Source organism: Stenella coeruleoalba (assembly GCF_951394435.1).
Source record: "Stenella coeruleoalba genome assembly, chromosome: 6".
NCBI lineage: Eukaryota > Metazoa > Chordata > Mammalia > Artiodactyla > Delphinidae > Stenella > Stenella coeruleoalba.
In genome coordinates, this window is record NC_137151.1 from 12,107,012 (window position 1) to 12,121,272 (window position 14,261).

Genomic DNA, 14,261 nt, shown 5'->3' on the forward strand with positions numbered 1-14,261 from the left:
TAACAAATTCAATAAAGGCTTTAAAAATGGTCCACATCCAAAAAAAAAAAAATCTTAAAAAAAAAAATAGAAGAGGGTTTCCCTGGTGGCGCAGTGGTTGAGAGTCCGCCTGTCGATGGAGGGGACGTGGGTTCGTGCCCCGGTCCGGGAAGATCCCACATGCCGCGGAGCGGCTAGGCCCGTGAGCCATGGCCGCTGAGCCTGCGCGTCCGGAGCCTGTGCTCCGCAACGGGAGAGGCCACAACAGTGAGAGGCCCGCATACCGTGAAAAAAAAAGAAAAAAATAGAAGAAATTTATCAATTATAAAAAGTAGTGTTGGGTCACTTAAGAAAAAAGCTTTTATTTTCATTAACATACAAATGACTAAGTTACATCTTTTTCTCTTCACAATTTTCAGGCGCTGTTTTGAATTTTTAGATTTACTTTTACAAGAATGGCAGACACATTCACTGGAACGGTGAGCATCTGAGTTGCTGGTTTTCCCTCTGAACTGAATCTTGAGATTTAATATCTCAGCGAGTGGTCCAACCCACTTTTTACAAGAAGTGAAGGAATCCAAGTGTTTATTTGCATGATTACTGGTGTTATTTCTCCTGATGCTGATGTGAGGAGTGAGCTCCATTGACTGTCACGTTAGCCTTGAGGTGTGACCCGGGGTGCCCCGGGACACTGCACGGCCAGGACTCACTCTGCAGTGGCTCTGATCTGCTGCCTGGCATCCTGTCAGTCCCAACGAGTTAAAAAAGGTTTAAAGCTGCTCTTAGTAGGCGAGGGGTATCTTTGAAAATCCTTAAAGGAATTTCACTCATTTGAAAGTTTTCTTTTTGATCCCTCTGTATCAGAAAGTCAGCAGTTTTCTCTTTATTCAGGCTGGTGTGTGGTAAGTTCCACATCCTCATGATGCAGAATTCTTACAGAAGCTTGCCTCTATTTTGAGGTTCCTTCTTTGCCATTTTTAGTTCCTGTCCATTTTAGGTGCCTGTTATTCTTTCTGAGTTATATTTGGAGCTGATAGATGATGATACTGTGCCACCCGGTTTTTCATGGTGTGTTGTGTAGTTTGTGAAGAACTTTACAACATACTAAACAGGTTACGAGTAGCGGGAGTTTAACACATGAGTACGCCTGGAGTCCAGTTCAGTCCTGCAGTGCTCAGAGACGAAAAAGCCAGGCCTCCCAGAGGTGGAAGTTCATCTGAAAATACTTTGGATCGAGAAGATGGTCACACATTTAAAAAATACTTTCTTGTTCTTTAATCTCTTGGGTATTATATCCTCTTTATTTGGTGATAGTTTTGGAATTTAGAGTGGGAAGGTGGAATGAGGAGTTGAACACCGGGGCCAGGTGAGCAGGGCAGGAAAACGTGATTGACTCAGATGTGGCCTCATGTGTTTATTCACTTCCGCTCAGCCTTGCCGCTTGGCAGGTTCTCACCAAATGCCTGCTGGGTGAGTGAAGGACTGAGGACTGAGGTGGGGTGCTGGTAAGACTGGTGCCTCGCCTTTGGCCTGTGAAACTCTTCACTCCAGTCATCGCCCTTTTCTTAAAACCATTCAATATTCAACGAGACAGTTTAACGATTTCTTCTCAGCTAGGGTAGAACGTAACTAAGAGAACACCTGTGTGTAAAACAGAGACATAATTTCATAAAATTGTTCATGTTATGTATGTAGTGGAACTTGAAAAAACATTCTTTAATTACAGAAACCTGATGCAGAGAGTCTCTGCAGTATTAGGATCATTACTAGCCCATTATAATTTCCATGGAAACTTGTTCTGACCATGGAGAAGGAAGGGTTTTGTTGTTTGAGTTCATAAAAGATTGAACTAAGTAAGCATGGCCCGAAATACATCAGCCATTACTTAAAAAAAAAAAAAAAGTCCCAGGAGAGTAGGGTTATCAGGTGCTTAGGTGGGGAAGGGGTGGGAATAGGTACCGGGACAGAATCGTGAATGAGTTAGCAGGTCTGCGGAGTGGGCTGATTTTCTAGGCTGCGTGTTTGTTGACTCTCTGGGCACAAAGGGCCTATACCTTCCACGTTGCCGTTTGGGAGTTATTTCTCAACACCTGTTTGTATCCGCATAAGACCATATATTGATGATTGTTCCCGCTTTGTCTTCCAAACATCCAGACACATATCAGTATTAGCGGAAACAATAAAGAAGGGAATACATGACGCTGATTCGGAAGCACGGATAGAAGCCAGAAAGTAAGTGTTGGCTGAACACCACTCTCCCGATTCACTACTTTCATGTTTCAGGTGTCCTGTCCAGATCGCCTCATGAAAGCTTATTAAGTCACATGGACATGTTTTGTTAATCAGGACCTTTAAATATGACCCAAAAGGCCATTTCAAAATGTCTCTCTAGTTTTCTGTTTCGAGGGTTGTTGAGTTGAGTGTCCAGGCCTGAAAGACTGGTACTATTTGAACATAAAGTGGACTGAGGTAGACACAGAAAGCCCGTTTTTAAATGTATGAGAAATTGCTGCGTGAGCCGGCAAAGCACTTGTCTGCGTGCCCCGTGTTGTCTCTCACTCGCTAAGCTCTGTGGGTCCCAGTGGCTTGTTGACTTGCCGTGAAGAATCCCGCTCACGGAGATCCTTTCCCTGGGATCACAGCTCTGCAGGCATCGGCGGGGTGGCGTGCCGGGGCAGTGAGCCCCCCAGGAGGGAGGGGGGCTGATCGCAGACCACAGCTCGCTGTCCCCGCTCGCGTTTGGGGCCGTCTGGCCGTCAGGACTGGTTATGCTGCGGCCGTGAGGCTGGGTCTCCACGTGCAGCGCCATCCTGCGGGTGAAGCTGCCATCGTGACCTTAAGTAGCTGAAGCTTGACGCCAAGATGTCCTCCCTCTCGGGCAGCTCAGAGAGAAAAAGAGCTTCCCGTTTTGCCCTGTGGCTGTTTCTCTGCGCTTTCGTAGTCGACCGGCTCTTCTAATTGACACGGGTTAAAGCCAGTCCTTACGTCCTGGAACACTGCGGACTTGCTCGGCTGCACGAGCACACCCTGACCTCGCACTTCCTGCTCCGACTGCTCTCTCAGTTAAGCCGTAGTTCCCTGCTTTCAGAGTGTGTGGAGGACTCCCGCTTGACCCTCAAGTGCTCACTGCAATCTCGTGCTGGGAAGTTCCTACCAAAAGAAGGGACCTGACAAGCCGTGGCTAAAAAGTAAAAACTAGGAGGAGCGGGTTTGTGAACGGTCTGCGTACGCTGCTCTTCACCCTCATCTTGTATTTGGTGCCTCCACCCCAGTTTTTTCTTCTCCTTTGATCGTAACACAGTACAGGTTTCAAGTAGCTGTGAGCCTCGTCCTGCTTTTCTTTTGTTCTCGTTACCTAAAGCCGTTTTAAGTACTTGGAACCAGGGAGCGTCACATTGCATTTATAAAAGCGTCCATGACCGAGTCCCCCTCGCATTCTGGGTGTCGTTCTCGTTGGTTCGGCTCCATCTTCTCTGAGGCTCCCAGTCTTGCGGGTCAGGCTCTTTAATTTCCATTTTATCCATTTCATTAATGTGACTGAGAGTCAGACAGCTGGGCCGGAGTCACCAAGGACGGGAGCTGGGAGTGAGGATCCACCAGACCTCCGCGGTTCCCACGCTTCCCCAGGCCGCAGCTGCCGCCGGTCGCAGGAGCTGGCGGTGGGGGGCGGGGGGGGGGGTCCCTCCCTGACAGCGTCCCGGGTGCATACCCATTGACAGGAGGCTGCGTGTTTTCCAGGTGTTACTGGGGTTTCCACAGTCACTTCAGCAGAGAAGCGGAGCACCTGTACCACACTCTGGAGCCCTCCTACCAGAGGGCTCTGCAAAGCCACCTGAAGAGCTCGGACAGCGTGGTGTCGCTGCCCCAGTCGGACCGCTCATCCTCCAGCTCGCAGGAGAGTCTCAAGTAAGGGCCCGGCTGTGAAGAATGGGCTGCACGAGCACGCAGACTCTCCCTGTGCTTTTGTCCGTCTGCGTGCCGTTACCATTCGCCCTTAATTCAGGTGGAGGCTGGTGCTGGGGAAGATGCTGTGGGGATGGTGAGAAGCGAGTGGCCTGGCCCCTGGCCCTGGTCCCTGAGGCAGTGGCCTGGCCCCTGGCCCTGGTCCCTGAGGCAGGTAGTTTGTGCTTAAATTTACATGGCAGTCCTGGAACACAGTTTTGGAGTAACACAAGCGAGTTGTTCAGGGTGTCTTCTAAGACAGTAGAAGCGTTAACTTGGAGACAGCTCTGGAAAGGGAGGGCCTTCAAACCCTGGGACTGAACGTGCTGCCATCTTCTCTCAGTACCTCTGACCCCTGTTGCTGTTTAAGACTTCCCTCCGTGTGTTTGAAAGATAGTCCAAAATATAATGCTAAAGCTTTTCCGAAATCGGGGGTTTGTAAGGTTGTGGTCCAAGGTACCTGTAGAATTCTGGGAAGCCTGAAGCCGTTCTTTATTATCATATTCTCCCGCTGTAGATTGTATTTGTATCAATGCAGATACAGTGCACCTTTGATAATAGACAGACGTGTCCCTTTATTTCCAGTCGGCCGCTCTCCGCCAAGAGAAGCCCTACTGGCAGTGCCACCTCCAGAGGTAAGGTGGGCACCGCGGGGGAGGCCCTGAGCCTGGGGCGGGCTGAGCAGTGGCTGGAAGGGTCTGCGGAGGGCCCGCCGTGCCCCGTGCTCCCACCAGGCCAGCAGACCTGTCCTCGCGCACAGAGCTGCCGCGGGGGGCGCCTCTGTGCTCTGCGCACTTGCCGGGGGAGCGGGGGCCGCTCGGGATGTTCCGAGCAGCAGGCAGCTGACGGCTGTGGGAGGACAGGAGGGGATGTTCCCGAGAGGGGGAGCGTCCAGCTCGGGGTGTGCCTTCCTGCCACCCTGGCGAGACATGATCGAGTTTTCATTACTTCGCTGCTCACGTGAACTGGAAACGTGGTCCATTTCTGTGGGATTTATGGTCTCTGATGACAGGGGCTTGCGGAGCTGCGGCCACTTGTCACTTCCTGCAGCATCGGCTGAGCTGTGTCCGGCGAGCAGGGGACACTGTCGGCCGGCGCTGTGTGCTCCAGCCTTTGTCAGAGCTTGACTCCTGTTCTCAGGAGAAGCAGGGCACGCGTCAGCGATACAGGTCTAACATTCTCACGTGGCCCTTACCGGCGTTGCTGAGGTTCCCTCCTCCCCCCGCAGCTTCCACAGTCAGCAGCAAATCCGTGTCCACCACGGGGTCCCTGCAGCGCTCTCGAAGCGACATAGACGTGAACGCAGCCGCCAGCGCCAAATCCAAGGTCCCCTCGGCTCCCGGTGCAGCGCCCTTCAGCTCCGCAGCGGCCTTGCCTCCGGGCTCGTACGCCTCCTTAGGTAACCAGCCCTGCAACCCTGCCCCCGAGTCTGCCGTTCGAGATGACCCTTAACCTCTGCTCCAATCCGTCCATGTAGCAAATTACCAGGAACCGGAGTTGAGGCGGTTGCAGGGCTGACCTTTCAGAGTACGTGCGTCTGGGCGCTGACCTGCGCGCTGACCTCTGTGCTGGCCACTGATTTGCAGCCACCCTTTGGTGGGTGTCCCTGCTTCTGGGGCGTCACCCTGGTCGGGGACGCATGCCTCAGCACCCTGTGCCCCTTCCCAGCTGCCCAGACTCCTCCTGTGTGGCCAGGGCTGGGTTTCCTCCCCTCCTGACCTGGGTGGAGAGCCTGAAGTGCGGGGGGGGGGGGGGCGCTCCGGAGGAGCAGGAGGGACTCAGCAACCAGCATCGCCTGTTGTACAGAAGGGTGTCTTCCTTCCCTGTGTCACCTTGGGAGGAGTGGGTACCTACTCCGATGAAAGCCCGGAAGAGTAAAAAGATCATTTTCAAAGGAATATCTGACAGAATGCTAGGTCAGTTTTTCAGCAGACGCTGCACATCTACTGGGGGTAAGGCTGATAGTTTGAGTTTGTTTTTGTGAAAGCAGAGTTGTTCAAAGCCAAAGTCTGGAGACCTCGCTGGATCCATTTTATTTTGGATCTTAAGGAAACGAATACAATTCAAGCTTCATGAAACGTCGAGACTTATTACTTGTGCGGTTTACAGACTAATTCCAAAGTCAGTCCTACAGCTAATATTCTGAAAGCATGGAAGCAGAGCGAGAGAACACCGAGAGGAGGTTACCAGGCCCGACCTTGAGTCGCTCAGTGGCCCTGACCAGGCTGTGTTTCCTCTACCCATAAATGAGTTGTAATAATAGCCACCTAATTCAGACACGGGGTAGGGACAGGTGACATTATATAAAAGTCCTTTGTCAACCATTATCCTGTACGGCGAAGGGAACTGCGGTCGTGATAGGAACGTTATTAGTTTAAAAGGTAAGGTGTATGTTGTGGGACATTGTTAAGTCGGTCTTGTTTTCTCTACAGAAATGCCTCATTGAGATTGGGAAGATGCCCGGTAAGGGCTCTCCTTTTCTCTGGTTTATTTAACTCTTACAAGGTCACGTAGGCGTGTTTAGGATCCCATGTTGGTGTGTGCTTACCAAGAGAGAAGTCAGGTGGGAAGGCTTTCTGTTCATTTTAGTTCCGTCTGATCCACCTTGAGAATCTGTAGTCAGTGTTTGTTTCATTGCTTGAAAACCTGAGTAAAGTTACAGCAGTCCTTGTTCTTCGGTGCATGATTGAGCTATTTTAATACGGACCCTGTGGACTCCGCTTGGCGCTAGTCAAGGCACTTGGGTCTTCTGGTCTGATGACACAGAAATGACCTTTTAGAAGCGCTGATGGTAAATTTTCAGCCCAGTGTTACCTCTTCGAATGACAAGACTGGAGTATTCCCCATTCTCCCAGCATTTCCTGAGAGCTCGACCTCTGCTTTCCTGATGTCCAAGTCAGCAAGAACCAAAAAAATCAGCCCCCAGATATAACATAACCCTTCGGAGGAGCAGTTACAAGTACTACCGAGGTTGACACGTTACGTCTGTGAGGAGTGTAGCGTTAAAGCTCATAATCCTTTTCCAAATTTCTAGAGCCCAGACGCGTGAGGGGAGACACGGAGCCCCTAGGCCCTGACTCAGGTACCGAGCTGGACGGTCTTGCTGCTCGCTGTGTGGCTGGGACAGGCCTTGCTGTAGCCAGCTTCTCGGAGCTGCTCACTGACTGCCTCTGTCCTTGGGGTGTCCTTTAGTTCCCGCCCCCCTTATTCTGCTGGTGCTTTGTTCCAGAAAACAGGGGACTCTTCAGAGGATGAGGTTGGGCCACATCAGAAACACAGTCAGTCTGTCAGCTGAGGCGCGACCCTGGGCTGCCCTTTCGTGTTTTGTCTTCTGCAGGCAGAAGCACATTGTCCTAAGCTGGTTTCGGTAGAAGGTGCACCACTTACTTGCTTCCGACTCTGCTTTGCTGTTGAACTTGTTTCCCTTTTAATTTTATTTTAAACTGTACTTTTGCTTCTTTAGTAGCCAATAATAACATTCTGCTTTTTAATTTTTTTGATGCGACTAACTGTTCCCTGTTGTCCCTTCCCTTGTTTTTTAATTTGCTTAAAGATGGCACTGCCACCAAAGCGGAGGGTAAGCAGTTTGTCTCTGTGGCCGAGCTGTGTCTCCCTCTCACTGGTCCTCTGTCCCCACGAGTGTTGCCTGGCGCCCTCGCCCTCCCCGGGGTCCCTGCATGACACGTTGCACGTGCATCCCTCCACTCTTCTTCATCCTGTTTCCACTGGGTTTTGCCTTCCCCCAACCTGAGCTCTCCTCTCCTTTCTTGTGTGGTCGTTGTGCTTGTGAATTTGGGCCCTGAGTGTGCTGTACGTGGCGTCGCTCTGAGCCCACACTGGGAGGGGGGTCACGTGACCTCGTGGGTCCCAGCTGCTGTCACCCCTGAAGCACCACCTCAGCTTCCGTTTCGTCCTCCTCACTTTGTGCTTTTGTGGGCCTCTCAGGATTTGCCTTTCCTCTTTTAAACATAAATTTAAGTGTCCGTCGTCAATTCAGGTTCAAGGCTGGTGAAGGTTTTCCAGCAGGTAATTTCTAGACGTGAAAAAAATTGTTTCCTCTCCCCTAAAACTGCTGAATTGTGTGATAGCATTTCTGTTTGTCTCACTGACGCACACCCCATTCATTCATATACCTTGGTTCATCCACTCAGCAGCCTCGTCCTCTGTGACACACAGGGATATAGCTGGTGGAAGAAATACACAAACCCACGTCCACTTTGTTTTCTTTTTGTCTCATTCTCAAGAGGCTCTTTCTGATGTTTCATCCTTTTGAATTTTAGATGGAGCTGTTCTCATTGGTACAAGTCTTTGATTAGAACATGCTAGACAAGATCGACCTTGCAAAGTCTCTAGATAGTAAGCACGATGTTTCAAATATTTGAAATTTAGAGTTAACCTCGTCTGCTTAAGGGAATGGCTTAGACCCGTGAACCCTCAGGATGATTTAACAATTAGGAACTGCTAGATAACTTTCCTGTATTATTTAGCCACTCTAAAAGGCCAGCCAGCAGAGTAGACTGGGTTTTATCTCGAGATGTGCACTACTTCCTGAGGGACTCGCAAAGGAAAAATCGAAACGGAACTTTTAAAAAAGACGAGCATAGTCTCAAGATCAGTGTTCTTTCTGTGTTTAAAAAAAAAAAAAGATCAGTGTTCTTCAAACTCATCTCATTGTAAAAATCACCGGGGTGCTTGCTGCAGGGGCAGAGTCCTAGGCCCTGCCCCCCGAAAATGCTGACTAGCTTTGGAAGGAGCAGGGACTCTGAACATTCACCAAGCCCCGCTGGTGGTTCTTGGGGTCGGATAAGTTTTTGAAATGAAAAGTTTCCAAAATGAAAAATGGACGGAAGGCCCATGTCACGACGAGGGCGTCATTTGTGATAGGAGACTGAGGCTGGGTGTGATTTTCTTCATTTTTTTCATTGATATGAGTCATTTTATATTTCTCCTTCCCCAAGAAACCATCCTAAGTATTTCCTCAGCCTAGACGGATGCGGAGTGGAGGGCGGAATACAATCATGTATTTCGTCTCATCAGATGAAAAGTGAAGAAGTGATGTGGGAAGTTATACATTTTTTGCAGAATGCCCTGCTTGATTTCGTATACCTATATAGCATAATCAAAATCAGCCTGTGATTCCATGCAGCAGTGGGGATTTTGAACTTTTTTTTTTTTCTTCTTTCTGTGAGTTTTCTTTTACCTGTCCAGAGCAAGATCAGAAGGTTGCTTACTTAGTTATTGTGCAGGAGGTTGAGGATGAGAAGTCTCTTTCTGGTTCTCCTTCTTGTAGGAAAGTGGAGGTTGATCTGTGGGCCCTTAATCGTATAGAGTTCAGAATCAGCCAGAAGAGAACCTTATCGGGGCAGCCCCGTGCGCCTTGGCCTCAGTCCCAGGGCCATCCAGGCCATCACAGAACTGGCCGCTTAGAGCCTCCAGCCTTGTGTGATGACAAGACAGAATACAGAGGCCCCGGGAGGCCTGTGAACTGGAGCCCCTCTAGGCCGTCATTTCTGTTTGTTTCAGCTCTGAAACTTAGCAGGCCTGCTTAGAAAAGCTACACATGCAGCGAGTATCACTTAGCATCTTGTCATGAGTTCTCTGTCTGAATTTTAGGGATCATTATGGGCCTTTTGAAGATTTGTTAATAAAGTCTGTTGAATATTTTACTATCTAGCTCCTGAGGCAAGCGCTAGGCACTTGCATCACGAGGCAAAGATATGACTTTGAATCAGTGGTTGGATGCTCTAAATTCAGAATTCAGGCAATACATTTGAAACCTGGCCACTCCCTTATTATCGTAATTGAGAAAAACAAATAGTCTTTGGGAGTTACCTATCTCACATACCAAGTAGCCACTCTAATGTTTATGACTAATCAGATAAATATTTTTTGTGAAGGACTCAAAGCTCAACTTTTGGACGAAAGTTTATTTCCAGGTTATCTTTCAGTGTGTTATTATGTTCAGTGATTTGGGGGATTTGGAAAAGGAAGCATTGATAGTGTCTGTTACGCTGCTCGTGAGAGAGTTTATTATGATTACCCTGGACCCTTGAGCAACATGGGTTTGAAGCGTGTGGGCCCACTATAGGCGGATTGTTGTCAGTAAACTTACAGAACTGCACAGTCTGTGCAGGGCAGCTGTGGGACTCGAGCATCTGTGGCCTCGAGCATCCCCGGCCGGCCCTTGCGGGTACCAGGGGTGGCTGCAGATACTCCAGTTGTGTGGAAACGAATGACTCACATCTTCTCATCTCATGCTTTTTTTTTTTTTCTTTTAAATTTAGCTGCTGGGTTTAGGAAATGTATTATTCGTGTTTTTTTCCCCCAAATAAATAATTTTAAATGAAGAGTTAAAATACTTCAGTGACCTGTTGGTACCAACAACGTAGTGATGGGTTCAGAGTGTAGGTAATCATATGTTACTAAGTGTAGTCAAAGGCCATGCTTAACTACTGGTGATTTTAATTAAGGCTACACAATAAAAACTATGTAGCCTTGTCTGCTCTTCTGGAAAAGGAACTTAGATTTAGTTCTCTTTTACTGGGAAATAAAACATTTGGTATTGCCGTGTGTCTGTCGAAGAGCTCTGAATTTTAAGAAGTTGGCCTTTTTACACAATGAAAAAATATGTATGTATAAAAAAATAAAAGTTATAAACTTCTTTTACTTTTATCTTTAAAAAACATGAGTGAAGTTACGGAGCGGCGGGCGGTACCTGTAGGTAGCAAAATTTACAGGTGATCAACTTTGCAAATTTTGTTTCTTTCAAAAATGCCACGTGCGACTCGAGAGGTTGGGCTTTTTGTGCCCCAGACAGTGGGTGTAGAAGCAGGTTCCTGGACCCAAACGTCCCAACTGGAGAGTGAGATTTACCTGGAGACCTTTTCATTCTCACGCCTCAAAATGGAGACAAAGACCCGAGTGGGGAGAGGCTGTCGAATGATGTATAACTGTCTTAGGCTAAACTGGACGTAGGAAAACCGTGCTTCCAGGTTAAACCAGTTCACAGGTTTAGTTTCCAGTCCTGAGGGCTTTTCTAGAAGAATGGCAGTGTGACTGGCTGTTATTAACGGGCCACGAGATACGGATGTTCTGTCTTTATTCCACAAAAGTCAAGGGCTGCACTGCTCTTACAGGTCTGTTGTCCTCTGGGTCTGCTTTTCTCTGGATGTGTGTGTTTGTTGATGCGCCTCTTGTCTCTCCCTCCAGAATTTTTTTTCTGCTGTAGCATTCCCTAATACCCCATTTCCATGTCTTTGACTTAACGCTGACTTTTTTTCCTTTTCCACATCTTCTTTCTGTGCCTGTCAAAACACGGTCATTAACAGGTCATAGGGTAGAACTGAAGTATATTTTTACTGTTTGTTGCATTTATTGAGCAGGCTTTCTTTTTCCTAAAGACCACAGAGTATTTTATATCATGTCTTTAAAACATATACAGGCACTTGCAGTAATATTGCCAAATTAATAGGATGACTAAACCAAACCATACCTCTTCCAATAAGGGAAGTATACATCTGAGTACAATACAACAGAGGCCCTTTAAACTCCCCAAAACGGATTTTAAGGGTGCTCTGAGGTTGCTCATGTTAAGTCCCTAGGTGAGAGTTAAGAGTTGGCACTCAGCCGGCTTGTAAAAGTGCTGTATACCCATGAAAAGGTGCGCTTGGGGAGAAAAACCTTTGAAGACATCAAATTGACATGATCTCTCTCTTGACTTGGTCCCAGGCAAAGGACAACCAGCCTCCCCTAATTTGTAACTAAACTCTCTTCTCACACAAGTTGTGCTTTCAGTTTTTGTTATCTGTGGTATCTGGGAACCCCCAAACTGATGAATAAGTGGTCTGCGTTTACAGCCTCCACGGGAAAGACAGTGAACTTCTACAGAGGAGGCCACTGTCAAATCTGGTTTCTCAAGGTCCCCACAGATTAAACTCTGGCAAATACGAGCTCATAGTCCAAAATTACATCCATGGTGAGAAACAGCCGAGAGAAAGAATAAAAACATAATTAATCCTTCAGGACTTGAGGGTCTTTTATGTAATATGAAATTGCTATATTTAAATGTTTAAAGGAAATGAGAAACTTGTATTTTTAGCAGCATGTAGAGTTTAGTAGTCTGAGTGATCCTCCCAATTGAGAACAGAGCACCCCTCTGGAATAGACGTAGTAAAGCCACTCATCTGCAGACTTAAGCAAAAGCAGAAACCCTAGGAAGTGAGGGCCAGAGCTGGTTTGCATCCTGAGGTTTTCGGCTGAATCCTGGAGACCTGGGGCATTTGCTCAGGACGTGGAGTGACAGGAAGTCACTGCGTCCTCACTGGTGAACAAGAGGTTGACTCTACTGAAGAGAAGAGGACAAGAGGGAGTCTGCCCATTTTAATCTTAAGTACTGGGTGGAGCAGGGAACGTCATCTTCCCTGAGAAGTTGCAGCCATAAACTGGGCCTTCGTGCAGCTTTCTGGTCAGAATTCATGCTACCTTTGTGGTCTGAGAAACCCAAGCAGGTAAATCATGTTAAAGTGGCTGTGGATTGCTTGTATCCACAGGACGCTAGAAGAAGCAAACATAGGTCCTCATTGGAAGAACTCACCTTCAATCTAGGTCTTAAAGAATTCCCATAAAGTTCCAAGAAAATAAACCATTTTGTTGTCTTAATATTTAAAGAAATAAAAAGAAAAATTGAGAAAGACAAGCAGGGGAGTAAGGACCTATAAAGAATGACCAAGCAGGCTTTGAAAAAGAACAAATGAATCCTCTAGAAATGAAAATATAATAAGTTATTAAAATTTAAAACTCGATGGGTAAATTGAGCTGCAGAACCAATGAAACTGAAGAGTGAACTCACGAATTCAAGGTAAGAAAACATCGTCCAGAGTTATGTGCAGAAGGGACGGAGTTAGAAAACAGGATGGGGTGTTACGTCCCACGGGAAGCAGTGAAGAAATTCAACCTATCTAATTGAGTTTTAAGGAGAGAGACTGGGGCGGAGACAGTATTTGAAGAGGTCGTGGTTGGGAATCTTCACGATTGTTGAAGGACACTGAACCGCAGATGCAGAAAACCTGGTACATCCCAGCCAAGACAAAAAGAAAATTCACAGTGAAACACATCATAACGAAACTGCAGATCACCAGAAATTAAAAAAATATATATATTACAAATAGCCAGAGGGAAGAAGAGACTACCCACAAAGGAAAGCCAGAGTTTAAATACAACTGGGGACCCTGGAATCAGATCGATGGAGCATGTCAATGTCCATGTCCTGTTTCTGACTTTCTACAATAGTTTTGTAAGATGTTACCATTGAGCGAAACTGGGTAAAGAGCACACAGGATCTCTGTGTATTATATCTTACAGTCAAATCTGAGTCTACAATTATCTCAGAATAAAAAGTTTAAGAAAGGGGTCTAGAAGTTGTGCTTTTAATATTAATATTTTAATCTGTAAGACTGTTACCTTAGAGATAGCAAAGCATATCTTGAAAAAAATTAAGACAAAAGGAGGAAACAAAGACAAAAGGAAAATGAGAAATCAGGACAAAAAAAGCATGCTTATAAGTGGTAAGAACAAGCTCAAATGAACTGAACTTTGCAGTTAAAATAGAAAGATTATTAGACTTAAACTTTTAAAAAAGACCTAGCAATATGATACTTAAAGAGATTAAGACTTTAAGGCTACAGATAGAGTAAAAGACAAAGGATGAGAAATTCATAGTAAAAGAAAGCTGTTGAAGGTTTATTAATAACAGACCCAAAAAAGGCAAAAAGAGGACTTCTATGTAATAAAAGAGTCAATAAGCCAGTAAGGTGCAATAGACCTAAATTTTTATGGATCTAATAAAAACAGCCTCAAGATACACAAAAAAGTATTTGCAAATTAATATTTATAGTGGGTGGTATATAAAAACACAAATTTTGAATAACTAATACATTAACATAGTTCCAAACTCAGAAAATATAAAGAGGTATGCAGTTTCCCCTCATCTTTGTCTTTCATTTATCTAGTTATCACCTCTTTCCTTCAACCTCAGTATGTTACTGCTTTTAGTTTCATTTTTATCCATAGTTTGTTTGCATAAAAAGTAATATAGGGAATTCCCTGGTGGTCCAGTGGTTAGGACTCCACGCTTTCACTGCCAGGGGCCTGGGTTCAATCGCTGGTCAGGGAACTAAGATTCCACAAGCCGCGTGGCGCAGCAGGAAGAAAACAAACAAAAAAAAGAAAGAATATGAAAATCATACTTTTCCCTTTTTTAAAACATAAAAGGTAGCATATTTACATACACTCTTCTGCATCTTCATTATTTTCACTTAATTATAGCTTAAGATTCTTCCATG

At 46.5% G+C, this 14,261-nt stretch overlaps 1 protein-coding gene across 12 annotated transcripts in view; it reads left to right on the top strand.

Moving 5' to 3' along the window:
* Positions 1–14,261, top strand: part of CLASP1 (cytoplasmic linker associated protein 1) — a 267,526-nt gene that overhangs the window by 159,997 nt on the left and 93,268 nt on the right. For 11 of the 12 annotated variants that reach the window (XM_079924259.1, XM_079924263.1, XM_079924261.1 and 8 more), the window contains 5 exons: positions 399–458; positions 2,134–2,211; positions 3,718–3,885; positions 4,507–4,556; positions 5,150–5,320. In XM_079924259.1, coding sequence (XP_079780385.1) covers positions 399–458; positions 2,134–2,211; positions 3,718–3,885; positions 4,507–4,556; positions 5,150–5,320 — 527 coding nt within the window. Of the gene's footprint in view, positions 1–398; positions 459–2,133; positions 2,212–3,717; positions 3,886–4,506; positions 4,557–5,149; positions 5,321–7,474; positions 7,499–14,261 lie in introns of all 12 variants that reach the window. The other variant, XM_079924258.1, reaches the window with a different exon arrangement.